The sequence below is a fragment of the Oncorhynchus nerka genome, linkage group LG19 (genome assembly GCF_034236695.1).
Source record: "Oncorhynchus nerka isolate Pitt River linkage group LG19, Oner_Uvic_2.0, whole genome shotgun sequence".
NCBI classification, from domain to species: domain Eukaryota; kingdom Metazoa; phylum Chordata; class Actinopteri; order Salmoniformes; family Salmonidae; genus Oncorhynchus; species Oncorhynchus nerka.
The window spans coordinates 24,937,590-24,956,555 of NC_088414.1; the positions used below are offsets into that span (position 1 = coordinate 24,937,590).

Consider the following 18,966-nt stretch of genomic DNA (forward strand, 5'->3'; position numbering starts at 1 on the left):
CAAATGTAGCTCATCTGTTGCCCCAATCGATTAAGAGTAGCCTACTACTTAGAGGGGTATGACGTCAATCAAAAGCCTCATACACTGGTCTGGTCTTAATGTGATTTGCACCGGAGAGGTAGTGAGAAAACTACGTCAATAAATGTAACTATTGGGTTAAATTGTGGCCAACTGAAAACTTCGAATCTTCAGAATGGGGTCAAAAGGCAGTCAGAGAAACCTCTGACTTTTCCACGTCACACACCGCTCAACAATGAAGGGCGCTGTCCCTTCAGCACCACCCCATCCACATATGTGACTGGGCAAGTCTTCTGCACTAGTGGCGCTGAGAGCTCTGGCAGCAGTTGTTCATGTTCTGAATTCTTCCTGGCTTGCTCACACGTGGAAAAAACATGACTCAACTATATTCTGAAAAAGAATTGCGTTTTAACTTTTAAACATTTTCCTCAGTATCACAAAATCAGACTTTTATTTTATTTTATCAGTGTCCACTGATATTTCTTATATAAATGAATGCAGATTGTATAGGCCTATGTTTAGTTACATGATGATCATAAGTTCTCATGGGCATTTATGCATACTTGTACATTTGATGACATTAAATTGTATTTTTTCGATTACATAACATGTTATACATGGTTTCTTGTAACAGCATTAAGACAAAAGCTAGATCAGGCAGTATCACACATGATAATAACGTTCAGCAGAGTCAGAACACAGTTTGCCCATCTTGGAAGGACACAAGGCCATTTTGTTCTCCTGTCAAGACAGACAGAGCCAAGGCCTAGTTTCCATAACAACATAGTACAAACTGGCCTGGCTGCTCTCCAGGGGGGACATCGGGGCCCGTGTCTGGGTGAGCATTAGGGTTGTCTAGGAAAGGGCAGAATGGAAGAGAGGAGTGGATGATTGGATGTCAAAGAGGAGTTTTTATGTCCAAATGCAAACAATAAAAGTATGTCCACACAACCACACCCAACAATCAAGAGTAGTGAGTAGTGAGAGGCCTGTCACTGTGGTGGCCTTTCATACTTACGTACAACACTCTGTAATAAAGAGGGAAGAGGGAGGGACTTGGATAATAAGAGAGAAAAGTGGGCAGTTTGACAAAAAAACTGAAGGGGCCCCATGTCTGACCTCTGGGTATTCCACCAGCATAGTATGGTCCTGGCATTACGAAAACAGATGGTGTTCAAGGAGTCGTAAATCCATATTTTATGCACTGTCGCTTCTGTTACACTGCCACAGATAACACATATCTAAACATCCCCCAATGGATAGAGAATGTGTTTCTGTGTCTGGATTAACAGGTAGTGCACAGCAATGATCACTGTTTTCTGTGGTAACAGACACACACACACACAAATAAACATTATGTTGCTCTCCATTCCTCCTCCTACCCCATCCCATCTCCTCCTCCTACACAATCCCCATATGGAACCTCAGAACACCTGCTTCCAGCCAATCCAGAGGCGGCAAGTTCCCCAGCTCCTCCCATTGCAGCTTGTGGTGTTACCATGGGTTACAGGGTGGTGGCCAGCTCTGTGTGTCGTTTTCTAGTGAAACACAACACTCCATATCTCAACAGGCTTTTACTGATATTATCTAAAGAAAAAAGGGAGATGGAGGAGGATGTACATATAATGAACAAAAATATAAATGTATAATGCTCCAATTTCAAGATTTTACTGAGTTACAGTTCATATAAGGAAATCAGTCAATTTAAATGAATTAGGCCCTAATCAAATTAATTAGGCCCTAATCTATAGATTTCACATGACTGGGCAGGGGCGCAGCCATGGGTTGGCCTGGGAGAGCATAGGCCCACCCACTGGGAGCCAGGTCCAGCAAATCAGAGTTTTTTCCCACAAAAGGTCTTTATTACAGACGGAAATACTCCTCAGTTTCTTCAGCTGTCCAGGTGGCTGGTCTCGAATGATCCCGTAGGTGAAAAAGCCGGATGTCTGGCGTGGTTACACGTGGTCTACGGTTTTTAGTTCGGTTGGACGTACAGCAAAAGTCTCTAAAATGATATTGGAGGCAGCTTATGGTAGATAAATTAACATTCAACTCTCTGGCAACAGCTCTGGTGGAGATTCCTGCAGTCAGCATACCAGGGTAGCCTAGTGGTTAGAGCGTTGGTCTAGTAACCGGAAGGTTGCAAGTTCAAACCCCTGAGCTGACAAGGTTCAAATCTGTCCTTCTACCCCTGAACAAGGCAGTTAACCCACTGTTCCTAGGCCGTCATTGAAAATAAGAATTTGTTCTTAACTGACTTGCCTGGTTAAATAAAGGTAAAATAAAAAAAATAAAAAATTGCACAGTCCTTCAAAACTTGAGACCTCTGTGCTATTGTGTTGTGTGACAAAACTGCACATTTTAGAGTGGCCTTTTATTGTCCCCAGCACAAGGTGCACCTGTGAAATGATCATGCTGTTTAATCTGCTTCTTGATATGTCAAACCTGACAGGAGGATGGATTATATTTGCAAATGAGAAACAGGGATATAACCTCATTTGTGCACAACTGTCACGCCCTGACCTTAGAGATCCTTTTAATTCTCTATTTTGGTTAGGTCAGGGTGTGACTAGGGTGGGCAATCTAGTTTTCATATTTCTTTGTTTGGCCTGGTATGGTTCCCAATCAGAGGCAGCTGTCTATCGTTGTCTCTGATTGGGGATCATACTTAGGCAGCCTTTTTCCCACCTTAGTTTGTGGGATCTTGATTTTGTATAGTTACTGTGTAGCTTGCAGATCTTTACGTTCGCTTTGTATTTTGTTGTTTTTCGGTGTTCATTTTAATAAAAGTAAGATGTTCGCCTACAACGCTGCACCTTGGTCTCCTCATTCTAACGAACGTAACAACAACATTTGAGAGAAATAACCTTTTTGTGAGTTCGGAAAATTTTGGGGATCTTTTATTTCAGCTCATGAAACATGGGACCAACACTTTACATCTTGTGATTATATTTTTGTTCAGTGTATTATGAAGGTGGAATGATGTCTAGGCATGCCATCCCACTTGTATGCATACATTATTACAAAGGAAGTAGAACTAAATTCTAGGATAATTCCTATTTGTATCCCCCCCTTCATTGATTACCATTAATTACTGTTCTGCCTCATGTCCCACTTGTTAGAGAAGAATTGGAGTGAGGGTGAATTTTTCTTGGATGCTGCTCAACAGCCACTGACTCAGCTGATTCAGTAAGCCGTACTGACTGTTTATCCGAGTCAACCACTTCGCCACATGCCAGGCTGAGTATCAAAAGGTTCAGTGCAATTGTGTTAAGATCAAGTTACACTTCACTTTATAGTCTGACTCTCAGTATCTGTGTCATTTGTATTGTCAGAGTGTACGAGTATTGCATAACTTCACCATATTGACACACATATCAGTCATTTCTACTGAACATGAACTTCATATAGGCTACAAACATACAGAGACACACAGGTCCCCAGCCTTCCCGAACACACAAAGCAGAGCCTCGCCTCATACTCATTTTCACCACTAGAGGACAGTATTCTTCATTAGGCACTGAACCAGAAAATACACTGAGTACACCAAACATTAGGAATTCTTGATACCAGTCACGGTTGGTGCCGTTGAAGATGATGGAAGATGATAAAAAATGAGCATGTCCTTATTTCTATTACAGCATATTGGATGACTGTCATTTATATTCCATTCAACCAAATCAATCTAACATCAATAGGTTTAGGCTACTACATGATACTTTAATTTTCCCTATACGCATCATGAGGTTGCTACAAACTAAACTATTAATGAAAGGTTGCAACATAGGTGCACAAGTCGAGAGAAATTTGAGTAATCAAGGTGACAGACATTGACACATTCAATATGGTCTTGCACGCTCTTGCATGTGTCTAGCTGAATTAGGGTGTAATCTTTACTCCAACAGTTACAAACGAGAGTTTCTATTGGACAATATCAGGTATGTTTATTCCTGTTTCATTCCATTTGCTTCCATTTATGAATAGTTTTTCAACAGAATCGACGGAATGAATACACCCCTGATCACATGCAAACACAGTTCACTTTTCTAGCAGCCACATAAAAAAAGCATGATCTCTTTGATCATTGTATTCCTTCTCGCATCTACGTGCTCACCTTCGCTCACCTTTTCCCTTCGCTTGTGGACAACACATCAGCTTTCTGTGACCAGTCAAAAAAAACTCATATCATAACTGCTAACTGCTACACACAGCCTACATCGTTGTCACCGTGTTAATGTCATAGTGAACATAGCTACTAGAATTAGCGTGTTAGTAAACCCACTACAATCATGCAGTACCGCAAGCAGTTCAGCAGTTACACCGGCAGGCCCGATGACAATACATTTAAAAAACAAAAGCTTATCTTGACTTGAAAGCGTTCCAGTGTTGGATAGACATAGCCAGCTACCTAACATACAAGCCCTCTCTGTTTGACCCTGGTTTTTGAGTTGGCTAAACTAGCTAGCTGCATTCACTAGCTAAGTAAGTGAAAGTGAAAGTGAAAAAGAATACAACAAAATATCTCTCTCTCTCTTGCTTCTCCTTTATTTGGGAAGAAATTCATTTGTTCAAAGCTGTTCAACCACTGCCTTTCTCTTTGAGTCAACTTCTCACCATATTTTATACACTGCAGTGCTAGCTAGCTGTACCTTATGCTTTCAGTGCTAGATTCATTCTCTGATCCTTTGATTGGGTGGACAACATGACAGTTCATGCTGCAAGAGCTCTGATAGGTTGGAGGATGTCCTCTGGAAGTTGTCATAATTATTGTGTAAGTCTATGGAAGGGTGTGAGAACCATGAGCCTCCTAGGTTTTGTATTGAAGTCAATGTACGCAGAGGAGGACAGAAACTAGCTGTCTTCTAGCTACACCATGGTGCTACCCTATATAATTATTTTGAGGATACTGTAGACCTTCATTGCAAAACAATGTGTTTTAATAAATTATTTGGTGACGTGAATATGTTTAGTATAGTTTATATAAAATGGATAACTTTTTAAGTGTTTCCCAATTTTTATTTTTTATGAAATTCACTGAAGAGAATGGTCCACCCCTTCCTCCTCTGAGGAGCCTCCACTGCTTCATACACATGGGAAACTGTTGAGCATGAAAAACCCAACAGTGTTGCAGTTCTTGACACTCAAACCGCTGTGCCTGGCACCTACTACCATAACCTGTTCAAAGGCACTTAAATCTTTTGTCTTACCCATTCACCCTCTGAATGGCACACATACACAATCCACATACAAAATCCAGCTGAAACACCGAGAGCATCCTGACTGGTTGCATCACTGCCTGGTACGGCAATTGCTAGGCCTCCGACCGCAAGGCACTACAGAGGGTAGTGCGTATGGCCCAGTACATCACTGGGGCTTAGCTGCCTGCCATTCAGGACCTTTACACCAGATGGGGTCAGAGGAAGGCCCTAAAAATGTTCAAAGACCCCAGCCACTCTCTATTACCTCATGGCAAGCGGTACCGGAGTGCCAATTCTAGGACAAAAAGGCTTCTCAACAGTTTTTACCCCCAAGCCATAAGACTCCTGAACAGGTAATCAAATGGCTACCCGGACTATTTGCTTTGTGTTCCCCCCCAACCTCTCTTTTACGCTACTGCTACTCTCTGTCCATCATATATGCATAGTCAGTTTAACCATATCTACATGTACATACTACCTCAATCAACCTGACTAACCGGTGTCTGTACGTAGGCTCGCTACTTTTATAGCCTCGCTACTTTTATAGCCTCCCTACTGTCTTTTTACTGTTGTTTTATTTCTTTACTTACCTATTGTTCACCTAATACCTTTTTTTGCACTATTGGTTAGAGCCTGTAAGTAAGCATTTCACTGTAAGGTGATTTGATTTGATGTCTCAATTGTCTCAATTGCGTCAAAATCCTTCTTTAACCTGTCTCCTCCCTTTCATCTGCACTGATTGAAGGGGATTTATCAGGTTACATGAATAAGGGATCTTAGCTTTCACCTGGTCACTCTATGGGGTTGCAGGTAGCCTAGTGGTTAGAGCGTTGGGCCAGTAACAGGAAGGTTGCTGGATCGAATCCCTGAGCTGACAAGGTAAACATTTTTGTTCTGGCCCTGAGAAAGGCAGTTAACCCACTGTACCCCAGGAGCTGAAGACGTGGATGTCGATTAAGGCAGCCCTCCGCACCTCTCTGATTCAGAGGGGTTGGGTTAAATGCGGAATACACATTTCAGTTGAATACATTCAGTTGGACAACTGAGTTTCTATGTCATAGAAAGAGCAGGTGTTGTTCACCAGTGGTTGGTGAGACCTTGACAGTATATCTGTGCTGTGCCTACAGAAAGCCAGAGGTCACTAAAAGGGGTTTCACTGATTGATAATTTGAACCTAATCAGTTTAGTAACAGGATGTGTGCGTGTGAAAGAAAGAGGGGGGTGGTTACTGTCCAGTTGAGGAGCTTAAAAGATATCCAAAATCATGTTAGAAGCAACAACACAGTGTTGTCAGTGTTGACTCCATGCACTTACATAAAGACAGTGATATGAGAAACAACAAGAGAGGGACAATGTCCAGGAAGAGAAAGAGGTTCCAGTCAGCAGAACCAGGCCTGTGGCCTCCCTAGGGACATTCAGGGAGAGACATGACGAGCTCCATTGCAGGTGCGCACTCTGCTAAACATTTGGTGTTGTGTATGCCTGACCAGTTCCAAATGAAGGCTCTGGAATATGACAACTGACTGAGTGTTATAGGAGCCATATCACCCTGCCTCTACCTGTTGGCTTTTATCTGAAGCAAAGCAGGAATGGGCTCTGGCTGGTACCTGGGTAGGAGCTGAAAGGGGTGTCTCTCCAATGCATTCAACCAAATTTCCTTCTGACCACAATAGTTGTTTAGGAAAATACCAAAACCATGACAATAGTGAGATGATGCATTTAAGTTTGTGTGTGTTTCTAAATTGAACAAAAAATATAAACGCTACAACTGTTGATCCAATGTTTCATGAGCTGAAATAAAAGATCCCAAACATTTTCCATATGCACACAACGCTTATTTCTCTCAAATGCTGTGCACAAATGGGTTTACATCCCTGTTAGTGAACATTTCTCCTTTGCCAAGATAATCCATCCACCTGACAGGTGTGGCATATCAACAAGTTGATTAAACAGCATGATCATTACACAGGTTCACCTTGTGCTGGGGACAATAAAAGACCACTCAAAAAGGTGCAGTTTTGTCACACAACGCCACAATGCCAAAGATGTCTCAAGTTTTGAGGGAGCATGCAATTGGCATGCTGACTGCAGGAATTGCAGGAAATGAACCACAGATCATTGAGTGGTTCATTTCTCTACCATAAGCCGCCTCCTACATAATTGTAGAGAATTTGGCAGTTTGTCCAACCGGCCTCACAACCGCAGACCACGTGTAACCACGCCAGCCTAAGACCTCCACATCCATCTTTTTCACCTGCAGGATTGTATGAGACCAGCCACCTGATGAAACTGAGGAGTATTTCTGTCTGAAATAAAGCCCTTTTGTGGGAAAAAACTAATTCTGATTGGTTGGGCCTGGCTCCCAAGTTGGTGGGCCTATGCCCTTCCAGACTCACCCATGGCCACACCCCTGCAGCTTCATGTGAAATCCATTGATTAGGGCCCATTGAATTGATTTCAATTGACAGATTTTCTTATATGAACTGTAACTCTGTAAAATCGTTGAAATTGTCGCATGTTGCGTTTATATTTTTGTTCAGTGTAGTTGATCAATCACAAAAGAATCCGTAGCAACAATTCAGCTTGATTCAGGGAATTTTATTGACAAATTATCTTTTACATTTTCCAATGAGGGGAAAAAAACATGAAATGAAATCAAAAGGATGTGTGTGATAATAACTATTGTTACCATAGCAGTCTGAGGGGAACCATTTCTACACATTCCTTTTCCTTTTCACGTCGGGCCTTGCGAGGTGTCTTTCTAACATAATCTTCATTAAATCCCTGGAGTTCCATCTCATCATAGCTACACCTCATGCTCTGTCTGTTCAGACTCCAATGCCACAACAATAAGGACAATAAAACACTCTGAAAACATGCCATGGACTAGCCTCTCAATGTCACAGGCAGACAGTGAGACCAAAAGAACCACAATGGGAGGCTTGGGAACAGAGGTGAGGCACGTGGTTACTCAGAACAGTTGAGTGTCAAGGTGGACCTCAGTTCCTTTTGGCAGTTGTGTAGAGGGAGATGGAAATAAGATACTGCATACAAGAGGTTGATCTCAGCAAGGTCCAATGGTGGAGTTAGTACAAACAGCACATTGTGTCAACTTTGAAATACTGCTGTCCATCTTGGAGCACTGTGACATAGGTCGCCGTGACAGTCAGAGCATGCTTAAGTTTGGACATGGGGTTGTGCCTCTCAAACAATTCTGCATCTGGACTCCATTCCAGCTCCTGCTATCAGTGTGGTGAAACATCAGGGTTTATCTCTCTCCAGCTGGACTAACAACCCACATGAGCTTGTTCTTAAGTGTATGCATGTATGTTGTACAGGTGTGTAAGGTGGGAAGTTGACCTGTCACAGTTGTGCAGGCATATCAGAGGTCTACCTAGTGAACCAGGCCTAAATAACTAGGCCCATGATATGTTGTAGAGAACTCAAAAAACAGACAAACAAGAGAATGACACGCAACAGAACAAACACACCACCCCAGTGTGGCTACCCAACTTCCACCCACAAAACAACGGTGTCAGTTAACATTTAATAGGAGGAATATATCCATCATTTTCCAGTCATTCATGTCAGTTTTGAAAATGGTTTCAAATGCATTTGAAATGACAGACATTTTTATAATGATTAACAACTGGATACATGTGTAATATGATATTTTCCATCAAGGTGTAGATATATTCCTGATACCATAGGTCTTGTAGACATCTCATCTGGCAGGCCAAGCAGATTCCCTCCAGTGCACAGCGTCAGGTGGTTGTGGGTTTGAGATGGCCACTATGGTAACACCCTTCATAATCAAAACCCAGGCTTCATTATCAATACACCACTGGTGGTAAAATACATTTATAGGAAATTACCATAACTATAGTCAAATGTGTTTCTACTTCTGAACAAAATGATTACTTTCAAAGGCATGCTCACATCTTCAGGTTTAGCTTCTTTCTTTTTGAATTTGGTTGGACCTGTTCAGGGTTTGAGAGTTTCACCCAACCACCGTTGTAGGTGGCACGATCTTGGGCTACTTCTATCTTCAAAATCTGTAGGGCAGACAGCTCTCTCTCGTACAACCAGGCAATTACAGAGTGCTGGAGCTAGTGTGTAGAAGAGTTCGGTTTGGTTTTACGCTTTGCCGCTTCCCAAAATACCCACCCAAACAGGAGCACAGGGGAATATGGCCTTACTCTGGAAGCAGTCAGAAAATGACTGATAGAAAGGGGGGCAGGGGGTAAAACAAGAGAAAGGGCAACGTATCTGTCCTGAGAACAGCACATCTCAGGTCTGCGCAGGATACAGGAAGAGGAAATGCTTTGACAGGTGGGAAAAAGCACAGAGAGAGAGAGAGAAAGAGTGGTAAGGGAGAGAAGGAAAGTTTGAGGAGAGACGGGCATTCTTTGCAAAACAGCAACATTTCCCCCCAGAAATTACAGCCATTCCTCAGGCACTTCTTCAGTTTCCCGCTCAGAAAGAGCTTGTAGGGGGCGTGGTCAACCTCTTCCCAATGTACACCCTGAAGGGGGAGAGAGGGAGAGGGCAGTTACACCCTAAGTCATTAACTAGTAGGTTGATAAGTGACAGGTGGAGTGTGTCCCTGTCATGTAATGTATAATGTATGCTGTCATAAAGTGTGTGTTAAGGGTGTGGTGCAGGTGTATATCCATGTCAGCAGCAGCTGTTTTACCAGCCAGACACAGACATAAACAGGGTTGGAGCATTGCAGCTTCCCTCTGTCTGCTGCCACCACACACCCTCTGCTGGTCTATACAGAAAACTGCATGGAAGTGTGTGTGTGTGTGTGTGAGCAGGTATGAGTCAGAGTTCATAATATATTTTTTCATAATTTTCTGTACATGCAGTTCTGTTCTATGGGTATCTGATTTCCAGTAAACAAAACAGTCCTCTCAATTTTCCTAACCACATTCTATATTGGATCGGATTCGAGTTTTCTAATTTTATGTTAACTGTAACAAAAGGAAATTAAAAGCTGGTCATGAGATTATATTTGGGAATTGCTGTGTTTGTCTACATTCATCTATGAATAGAGTGTTTACTTGGCCAGTTAAACGGCTAAATAATGGAAAATGTTATTCTGCAGGCAGACCCATTGATGGGTTGAAACAAACATTCCATAAATGTCATCACTCGGCTTTTTCACTACCATAAAAAAAGTGACATCACATTTATCACAGAAATGATTGCCTAGCTGAGGTTGATGGCCAAATAGTGTCCTATGTTTTCTCTTACCCCAGCCCCAGAACCAGGATGTGTGACAGTAACAGTGAAGGGATGAACACTTTGAGGAACTCTGAAGAGAAGACGCCTCCTTTCTTCATCGCCCTTGTATTTCTCATGCTGAGTGTATCTGAATGCCGGGGGTGGCGGAAATGGAATTCCCTACAGGCAACAACACATTATAGTTACCATATAGTAACGTCAACATCATCATCAAGTTTACCATTCACTCTTCAACGAAAAACCAAAGTTGTCCATAACAGTATAATTCATCTTCTCTTCATCATGTCAAAATGTTCAGTCTAAGTAGTATAATGCAAACACACTAGGATTTACCAAGGAGACCAGATACACTAAGACTTGTATGTTTTAGGAGCAATGGGCTTTGTACATCACTCACTTAGGGGGAATGTTCTCGGGCCGACTGGACCAGTCTGCTACCCAGTCGGAGTCCTTCATGAGGATATCCATGTCCCTCTCCTTCTCCAGGGCATCCTCCTCTGACTGCACAGGAACACACGCAGAGCATTAGGACACTGATTTAAGTCAAATCAACAAGCCCATCCAACTCATCCTAGGTTGAGCCACTAAGACAATATGGCTGATCACCCATACAATACAGACCGTACAATAAACCCTGTGTGTGAGGCTGCCATGGTTACAGGCACATAGAGTCAAGTCTCCATTCATCAACAGACAAGAGTGTGGCTTTTCCATGTCATCCACTGACAGTGTGTGTGTGTGTGTGTGTGTGTGTAACTGCAATGGAACCTGAAGCTGTGGCTACTGCCATGCCCATGGAGTCAAACCCACCGGGTCGGGGTTTCATGCCTCCATCACCATAGTAACAAATGCTATGGTTGTCATTCACATGGATACAGAGAGTGAGGGAAGCAGCAGGTTATATTGCCATGGAAACAGACAAGTGACGTAGGCAGCTCAGGCAGACTGAGCAATAACTCTTACTTGGCTGTCTCTCCTGCTGCTCACGTCCACATCAAATATGATCTGTCCATCATGATCATCCTCCTGGGGACTATGAGGCCGGGGAGGACTGTAGGGAGGATCAAACAACAAAATAACAAACTGTTACAGCCAATCACTGCACTCCAAGTCTTTTCTCCCTTGGTGAAAGAGAATGTAGGCAGTAATCAGGTTGAAGTTTTGAGGCATGTTCAAATTCCCAATATATTACTAGAGAGATTTTATCTCTAATGGCCAAATGTGCATGCAGATCTTGCCTCTATTAGGATCTCACTTTGCCTCTCAGCCTGCAACCTCAAAGTGGATGGATGAGTCTGGATGAGTCTGTCTATCTGTGAGCTTCTGCAGTAAGCTGTTGTAGAAACACACCTGGTAAACATTGTCAGGTGACTCATTAACAGCTGACTGACTCGGGTGATCAGATAAGCCTTGGTTTATGGCAGGCAGCCTCATGGGTCAGAAATGGAAAGCACAGTGTGAGTGGATTTAAGTTTGGTGGGGAACATCACCTTGTGCACACACACTGATGAGGATGTTGTTTCCTGTTGTAAATCGATTGTATTTACATCGCCATCACAGCACACTTCATACTACATGAATTCAGATATTAAATCACATTCATTTTGGGCTAGTACGTGACCTCACCAGGGAAATCAAAAGATTGTTAACCCTCCTGCTGTGTTCCGGTCGAATTGGACCGATTTACAAGTTCTCTCTGAAAAATGTAGTTCATTTAAATCTGATTGTCATAAGGTTCCATGACTTTGTCCACATGGGGCATCTGAACACACAAAATACATTTTGATGACTTTCATAACATTTTGAGTGTTTTATTTAACTTTTGTACACCTGTGGTGTTCCCGGTCAAAAATGACTGGTCATTAGAAATGAATGGGTGAGACTACAATTAGTGTATAAAATTGAGTTCAGGCACATGCACATTCATCAGATGGACACACTTCCTCTCCCAGACCCCCACATGCATATGCGTTTGAGCACACACACACACACACACACACACACACACACACACACACACACACACACACACACCTTCTTGGTTTCCATGGCAACCCCCAAGGGAACCTTTCCCCAATATAATCTTTCCCGCACAGGCACCACACCTGTTGGCATTCTCACAAACAATCGCAACGAAGTTCAAAACTTGTAATGTTCACAAGAACTTAAGTTGATAAAAAGATCTAACACAACATTAGGTGATAATATATGTATTATTATGTATTTATTAATTTTGGACCGGGAACACAGAATGAATTAACATGAAAGGACCTCAACAGGGGGGGGGTAATGATCTACCTAGTTTTCCAAGGTCAAGATTCAAACTGTACTCTGTCCCCTACCTGTCACAGGAAGAGTTGCTGCGGCTGGACTCATGCTGAGCGTCCAGTAGAATCCTCTCCATGTCTCCATTATGGATGGAGGATGAGGAGGGCACGTGCTCCAGTCCCCCCACCATGGACTCCACCTCCTCCTCCACCTGAGGCAGGGGGAGCAGCTCCAGAGCCTGGCCTACGGCAGAGGCAGACTGGGACAACCTCGCTGCAGTTGTGACCGCAGCTCTGTTCATCTCCAACTCCACCCAGGACCCTGAGGACAAGCACACATGGTACACATGACATTGGTTCCATTCCGAAGTAAGGGGAGAATAAGCAAATGTATCCCCATTGAGCTCTAGAGAGCAACTTTGGTTTGTTTTTGTATCTCATTGTTGATGTTATTACTATGGTTTCTGTTAGAGCAGACCTTGGGACATTGTGCCTGTATGCTAAACAAAAAATTATAAGAAAAACATTGATGTTTTTTTCTGATAAATAAAACATCAAACATTCAAAAGACAATGTAGACAAGGGAAGATGAAGGGGATAAAGATCAAACAACATTTTATTTCTCGCGTTTTATAAACAACAGGTGAAAATGCTGACTTTACTAACAGTGAAATGCTTACTGTCCCTTCCCAACAAGGTAGAGAGAAAAATAGAACAATTCAAATAAAAAAACTATGACACAAAGAATAAATACACAATGAGTAACTATAACTTGACTATATTACACGGGGTACCAGTACTGAGTCGATGTGCAGGGGTAAGAGGCAATTGAGGTATGTACATAAAGGTAGGGGTAAAGTGACTAGGCAACAGGATACATAATAAACAGTAGCAGCAGCGTATGTGATGGGTCAAAAGAGTTAGTGCAAAAAGGATCAATGCAGTCTGGGCAGCTATATACAGTACGCTCTACCCTCTGTAGCACTTTGCAGTCGGATGCCAAGCAGTTGCCATACCAAGCGGCGAGGCAGCCAATCAAGATGCTCTCAATTGTGCAGCTATAAAACTTTGAAGATCTGATGGTCCATGCCAAATATTTTCAGTCTCCTGAAGGGGAAGAGGTGTTGTCGTAACTTCTTTACTATTGCGTTGGTGTGTGTGGACCATGATAATTCCTTAGGGATGTGGACACAGAGGCACTTGAAGCACTCGACCTGCTCCACTACAGTCCTGTCGATGTGGATTAGGGTGTGCTCGGCCCTCCGTTTCCTGTAGTCCACGATCAGCTCCTTTGTCTTGTTGACATTCAGGTAGAGGTTTTTGTCCTGGCACCACACCACCTCACTGACCTCCTCCCTATTGGCTGCCTCATTGTCATCGGTGATCAGCATACCACCGTCGTGTTGTCAGCAAACTTAATGATGGTGTTGGGGTCGTGCACGGCCACTCAGTTGTGGGTAAACAGGGAGTACAGGAGGAAACTACACACACACCCGAGTTGAGGGTCAGTGTGGGGGGGAGGGTGTTGTTGCCTACTCTCACCACCTGGGGGCGGCTGTCAGGAAGTCCAGGATCCAGTTGCCAAGAGAGGTTTTTAGTCCCAAGGTCCTGAGCTTGGAGGGCACTGTGTTGAACGCTGAGCTAGACAGACAGAAAGTCTGGCAGAAACACACAACCAAGGAAGTTTAACTCTCTCTAAGCCGGTCGTGTGTCTATTTACTGCATGGTGAAAGGGCAGTAAATACCTCTGTGTGATGACAGTTTTTACAGTCCCTGCTGTGATATACAAGCCAGCTGATCATGCTCCTACATGAGCACAGGCAGGGACTGGCTACAGGGGAGAGTGCCAATAACAGCTAGGATACAAACTCTTCAGAGTAACACTGACACGAGTTTTGATTTGGCAATTCGAAATACATAAAGAAGCCACATCAGGCAACCAATACATGTACCACAATTGCCAAAGATTATACACACAAGTCAAAGGCTTATTTTGATCGTGGTCCTCTATTGCAGAGGTTCCCAAACTTTTGCACCCGGGCCCCCCTTCCAGCATTGGGGAACATCCCGCGCCCCCCCTGAGCGTGCGTGCGCCACATCTATTTCTATGGGCACAGACACTATTCATGACACAAACTGGTTTTGCAGGTTTAAAGCTTATTTCCTGCAATTCTACACATTTTGCAGAGAAAATATTGCAGTTTTAAAGGTAATTTTCTTGCAATTCTATACATTTTGACATGTCTAATGTGTATTCATGTAATATTTGGATAACTCAAAACATTATAACAAAAATCTATGGGCAAAAAAACATTTGCTGACATGAGCTAGTTGATTTGGACATTTCTGACAAGTTATAAATAGCTCTCTAAGGTCTGCATCTGACTAACATGACAAGAGGAACTGATGATGCAATACCCAATTTCAAAATTGCACCTTGTGCATCTACTATTACAACTTTCAAGAGTATGTTGAAAGCCGAGAATTCCAAGAGTGTACAAAGCTGTCAAATGCAAAGGGTGGCTAATTTGATTCGTTTAAGACTTTGATTACTACATGATACTATATGTTTTATTACATAGTTTTGATGTCTTTCCTTGTATTCTACAATGTAGATAATAGTACAAATAAAGAAAAACTCTGGAATGAGTAGGTGTGTTCAAACTTTGGCGAGAAACCACTGCTATATTGGTAGGCAAGTGGCTGCGGGGCAAGAGACATCCACATACTGTCACTGGAAAGACATCCAGTATCTCAATTGAATTCAAATGGCTTTATTGGCATGGGAAACATATGTGTACATTGCCAATGCAAGTGAAATAGATAACACAACAAAAGTGAAATAAACAATAAAAAATTAACAGTAAATATTACACACAAAAGTTTAAAAGGAATAGACATATCAAATCTCTCTCTCATTTTCCATCACACATCCAGCCAGAAACGAGGAAGCTAGAGCTCACAAGCAGAGCACATGATCTCATAGCCCAGAGAGTAAACAATCTGGTCATGTGACAGTTAGCCTAGCCGATTTAGCCTCTCAGTCAGTATCACTGGGTTGTCACTAGTTACCACAGCCACAAAGTCATAAACACCACCTATTTCTACAATTTCTCTTCTTAAAATGTTATTAGAAACCTAACCTTAACCACACTGCTAACCGTACACCTAATCCTAACCTTAAAACAAAAAAAATGATCTAGACATTTTTTTTAAAAACTTTGTGGCTATGGTAACTAGCGCAAACAGTTTTCGCTGGCCAGGCATTGGATGATAGCAGTCCCCATCCCCCTGCCCCAAGCACGACTCAGCACCCAGGTTCATCCCAAGGATGACACAGTGGCGTGAGCCGAGCCACTATCTACAGCTATTGTTTATGCTCCATCGCCTAAACAAGGTTACCATGGCGCCTGTAGTGAGCCGAACGTTCTGGCTGCTGCTCTCTCTGTCGTGTAGCCATTACCAGCTGTTGTAGGAGGTCACAGAGAAGCCCAGGAAGCCTAGTGTTATGACCTGACCACCATCCACAACCCCTTGTCAAGCTGGCTTGAACCCCACAGGAACAAAGCCCACCAAAACCCCATGAAGCTCCTGGAGACCTGCCTTACTTGGTGTGGGGGATCCATGAAGCAGCATAAAAACTTGGAAGACACCCTGAAAATATTCAAACAAATGAGGTAGAGAAATATAGATCCTGGTTCGTTCTAACCATAAAATATATAGCCTAAACAATGGTGCCAAAGACTCACAAAAGAAGAGTAAAGCCAACTGAATTTCTAGTGTGTGGATGGGAGTGAGATGGGCAATTCCACGGTAACAGAGTGATGCTGAGACTGATTTTTCACCTTAAAATGTGTCAAACAAAAACCAATAATTGCAAAGTTTAACAAACCACACAACTCTATGCACAAGGACTACTTTTAACAAACTACTCTTTACAAAAACACATTTACTTGAAGAACAGTGCAGATGCAGAGATAGGTACCAAAGTTTTTTATCCGACAATGACACTTCAGTGGACAGGAAGCTTTACTCAATTCTGAGAATTACACAGCAAAAATGAGTGTCCACTTATTTATAGGCAGAGTGAGTAAGCTGTCTCTAGCCAATAATAAACCTGTTCCCCCTCTGACCCTCACAGAAGCTAGCACGTAACTGACACGAGATGTACTCTCAAACTTCCGAATGAAAAGCTTCTGATCCCCAGCCTCACCACCCCCACTTTCGTACTCCACCCCTCCTGGCTCTGGTGTGTCCTGTAAAACGTTCTCCACTGTGTCCATAAATAAATCAGCGCGCCAAGTCAACGAGCCCCCCTGGTTCAGGGCTTGGTAATGCTCCACATCCAAACCCATAAAGGCAGGTTAACACACAGCTGACTGTGTGATTACTCCAGAGGCATGGTATGTGTGACACTCTGATAAACACGTCCCTCAGTCCATTCCAGTCTGATAACATAGTCCATCAATATGTGCTAACAGGACAAATCCATGTAGACACACTCATAACGACAAACACAGTTGAGTAGAAGACTCTGACAAAGGAAGATCACAATGCAATGTTAAGATTCAATTGTGTTACATGTATGTTTGGGGCTGATATAGTGAATACATCTGTAATAAAGCATATGGTATATGACATAGATCATTATAGACTGATCAATTGTATTATTATTTTCCATTAGGTATCAGGCTGTATACAAATTGACCAGACTCTCGAGTGCAGCAATCCCACATTGACAGGTGTGTTGAGGTAGGTGTAGCAGACACTCTTTGCTGGTCTACATATAAATTCACACTCGCAGATTAACTGGTCATGGCTAGAAGGGATGCAGCTAATGTCAAATTGACGTCAAAAGTCGCATGTTCTGAGTCGCGTCGGGGAGATTTTTTCGCATTTAAACTAACCCTAACCCCTTTCCTAATTAACCTAACCTGCTACGAAAAGTCACTTCTGTCTGACATTAGCTGGATCCCATCTAGTCAAAACCAGATTAAATAGCCCAGTAGGCTATGTGTATTGATTACATCGACGACAACGTTAGCTATTACACTGTTACACAATGCAAAATTAGCTGATTATGCAAAAAATATATATATATATTTCAAAGTAGATTTCGTTAGGTTTTCTGAATGTTTTTTCCTCAGCCCTTGGGAATATGAACTATTACAACATTTTTAAATTCCGAACATTTGGCCAAACCCAATATTTGATTTTTCAGACTTCTTTCTTCTTCTTCCATCGCGTCTTGTTGCATAGAGATTTATAGAAGCCTCTAGTGGCCAGAATTCTATTTTAGCATGGCCAGCGCCATTGAGGGCATCCGCCATTTGAAAGTAGTCATAGTAGTCCACCACTGGGTGGAGGTTCCTGTGGGTTGTAGCCTCAATGGCGCTGCCCACAAGTCATAGAAACTATAACGGCGTAGATAAAGAAGAGTCCTCCATTTATCTCTATGTCTTATTGCCATGAAAATCACCCCGCCTATTCAGCACCACGTGCATCAACGATTGGTTTACTGATGGTCAATCATAGTTTTACACCGCCTCTTAAAATCCTATTGGTCCATGATACTGTCAATACAGAAATAGCACACCGTTCACGATGTTAGCCCTCCAACAACCCTTTTCCATGTCTACATAGAAAATCAACCCAAAGCTTAGTAGATTGGTTTATCTCTCAAAACCAGATAGTAAAGTATCAAAATACAGTTTCAAATGATCTGACAAGTTTTCTAATAAACAATTAGAATGACAATGATATATAACCAAGCATTTCGAAGACACCTACCATTTAGTCCGTTGTTCTCTGATACAGCAGCAGCTTCGGACATCTTGCCTGTGTGCATGGTGGCTTGCATAAGACTGTCAATGGAACACGTGCACTTCCTTCACACATTCGGACGTGCGCGCAATCGCGTACCAAAACTGACCCGGGTCCCCTTTAATTTATTGTAGAGTAGCCACACAGTCACAGTATTTGTGTTTTGTTAGCTGATCTGGAACCAGTAGGTGGAACAGCAATATTCTTGGAACTCTGTGATGACGTCAGATAAGCCAGTTGTTGATAACGAAGGCAGTCGAGCAGGGTAGACAAACATTATGTAACTGCTGGAAATGGTTCACCACCTTGTGAGAAAATATCGGGGGAAAAATTATCAAATGGGCGTTCACTACTTTCACAATTACTGGCATCTGTATATTTCTGAGAAAAGAAATACCTTTTTAATTGGA

At 42.6% G+C, this 18,966-nt stretch overlaps 1 protein-coding gene across 1 annotated transcript; it reads right to left on the minus strand.

Annotated features, from left to right (window-relative positions):
• Window positions 1-7,799: 7,799 nt before the first annotated feature.
• On the minus strand, window positions 7,800-18,782 carry LOC115101234 (BCL2/adenovirus E1B 19 kDa protein-interacting protein 3-like). Its single transcript, XM_029620571.2, has 6 exons — window positions 18,524-18,782; window positions 12,809-13,055; window positions 11,430-11,517; window positions 10,864-10,967; window positions 10,476-10,625; window positions 7,800-9,741 (listed from the first exon to the last, which is right to left on the minus strand). The coding sequence occupies exons 1-6, from the start codon at window positions 18,591-18,593 to the stop codon at window positions 9,693-9,695; spliced, it is 708 nt and encodes a 235-aa protein (XP_029476431.1). The 5' UTR covers window positions 18,594-18,782; the 3' UTR covers window positions 7,800-9,692.
• Window positions 18,783-18,966: the final 184 nt, after the last annotated feature.